Below are 2,500 nucleotides of genomic sequence, written 5' to 3' on the forward strand. Positions count from 1 at the left end.
CTGGCATGTTGGCGTGTATCGGTTACGGTACACACTTAGCACGGACGTTAACGTTTACTCGTTAAAACAGCGCATTTGTTCTGGCGGCTGTTGAGTTCGAAAGCGTTTCATAAGAAGGAAAAATGACCCTAATTACATTTCCGCTTCGACTTTCAGTGTACTCGTGCGCTCTCCTGAGGGATATCTTGCTGCAAGGACGACTCTATATCTCCCGCAACTGGCTGTGTTTCTACGCTAACCTGTTTGGCAAGGACATCAAGGTTAGCTCGTAGATTGTGTACTTTTATACTAAGGAGTGTGTTTTTACTTCCTCTTGATTGTGTTACTGTTCTCCTGAGGTCTAAAGTCATCCCTTTTTGATTCAATAGCTTAAAATTTAAGAGACATTCGATGACGTTGGAGTAACTTATTATTTTAAAATGCTTTACTCGACCGGTGTAGATGATAAACCTTGTTCATAACCCCGAGGTATAATACGTGTTACAAACCTTCACGTTGCTCTCCACGAATCATGGTTCCTTTCCGAAATTGTTCTGAACAGCACCAACATTTATCTTCAGTAGTTACGGACACAGGTCGGTAGAACACATGGGCTCGTGACCTGATCGCAAACATCCTCAAATCGTGACCCACTATGGGGAACGTCGTTTACTTTTCTTCTGGTTGAACATTTATTCCGTGTCAGTGGACGTAGTGACATAAGACATTTTTTTACTTCCCTGTAACTGATTTGAATGTGCTTTAACTAGGAAAATGAAACAAGGAGCCATAATGAGGGAGACTGGTGCAGGTTAGTCGTTAACATGTGTGTGTGTGTGTGTATGTGTGACTCAGGTGGCTATCCCTGTAGTTTCAGTTCGTCTGGTGAAGAAGCACAAAACAGCTGGTCTGGTCCCAAATGGCCTCGCTATCACTACAGACACCAGTCAGAAGGTATCCTCATAGACACAGACACACACTGTACACCTGCATCATTTCATTACACGCCTGTTTGTTTACAAACCAGACTGTACAGTCCCAACGCAGCCTCGACAGAGCCTGTGGAAATAGATGGGACAAGCAAATATCACATGGCAAACACAAACTGTGCAGCGTTTAATACAGAGTTCCATGACACATCACCGTAAATAAATAAATAAATAAATAAATAAATAAATAAATACTAGCCGAAGTTCCGGACCGTCGACGTCGGTCGTCGTCGGACACGAGTGTCTCGGGACAATCGGAATTATTCTTCCGTCATAAAACGGAATGTATATTTACTCAATAGCTATTTATAATAAATCAAAAGTCAATAATAAATGTTTCAAAGATATCATTCATCGCTTCTGAAAATCTAGATCTAACACCTTTATCTCTCTTTCTTCAGTATGTTTTTGTCTCACTCCTGTCTCGGGACAGTGTCTACGACGTCCTCAGGAGAATTTGCACTCACCTGCAGGTAAAACAGACACGTCCATGTATAAGAGCAAACACACATCTCGGTCAGACAATGACGTACAGCGTGTTCCTATAATGTGTGTATAACGGTGTAGTATGATAGGGCTCATGGAACATGGATGGTTTTGTTAAGCTCACACATCTTGCTATGACTTAATGATCCACAGGTCAACGGGAAGAAGAGTCTGAGTCTAAAGCAGTATCTAGAAGAACCCGGATCACTGTCGACTGTAAGGAACTTTAACGGTCTGAGCTCCGGTTCAGTCACACACAGCACAACAGTGTTACGGTCACACACTCACACACTTCAGCGTGTGTCTGTCATGTATTTATAGAACATCCTGCTACACTTTACACAACACTGTTGACTCAGTAAAGGTTCAGTTTGCTTTACTTAACTTAGGTGAAACTGTTGACTCAGACAACGTGTGTGTGTGTGTGTGTGTGTGTGTGTGTGTGTGTGTGTGTGTGTAGATAGACAGAAACGTTCAATATCGGTATTGTACAAGTGCAAGCTAATCTGTGTTAAACTGAGATTATTCAGAACATTTCAGTACATTTGCAGCGTTTGGCAGACGTTCATACAGAGAGACTTACGTTTTATCTCATTTTTATACAACTTAAATATTTGGTGGTTAAGGGCCTTGCTCAGGGGCCCAGCAATATCAGCATGGTAAAACTTGATTAAAACTCACAGCCTTCCAATTGGCACACACACACACACACACACACCATACACATGCACACACAAACACACATACACGCACATGCACACACACACATGCAAATAAACAAATACATGCACACACATACATGCACACACACATGCACGCAAACACACACACAAGCACACACACATGCACACACATACACACACACACAAGCACACACATACACACATTCAGACACATACACACATGCACATACAAGCACACACACACACACACATACAAGCACACGCATACACACACTCACACACACATGAACACATACACACACATGCACATACACACACACACATACAAGCACACGCATGCACACACTCACACACACATGCACG

At 42.4% G+C, this 2,500-nt stretch overlaps 1 protein-coding gene across 5 annotated transcripts in view; it reads left to right on the forward strand.

Moving 5' to 3' along the window:
* Window positions 1-2,500, forward strand: part of LOC113639219 (GRAM domain-containing protein 2A) — a 29,155-nt gene that overhangs the window by 20,185 nt on the left and 6,470 nt on the right. For all 5 annotated transcript variants that reach the window (XM_027140958.2, XM_027140960.2, XM_027140959.2 and 2 more), the window contains 4 exons: window positions 157-260; window positions 835-933; window positions 1,370-1,441; window positions 1,608-1,670. In XM_027140958.2, the coding sequence (XP_026996759.2) occupies window positions 157-260; window positions 835-933; window positions 1,370-1,441; window positions 1,608-1,670 (338 nt within the window). The remainder of the gene's footprint in view (window positions 1-156; window positions 261-834; window positions 934-1,369; window positions 1,442-1,607; window positions 1,671-2,500) is intronic.

Source organism: Tachysurus fulvidraco, chromosome 10 (genome assembly GCF_022655615.1).
Source record: "Tachysurus fulvidraco isolate hzauxx_2018 chromosome 10, HZAU_PFXX_2.0, whole genome shotgun sequence".
NCBI lineage: Eukaryota > Metazoa > Chordata > Actinopteri > Siluriformes > Bagridae > Tachysurus > Tachysurus fulvidraco.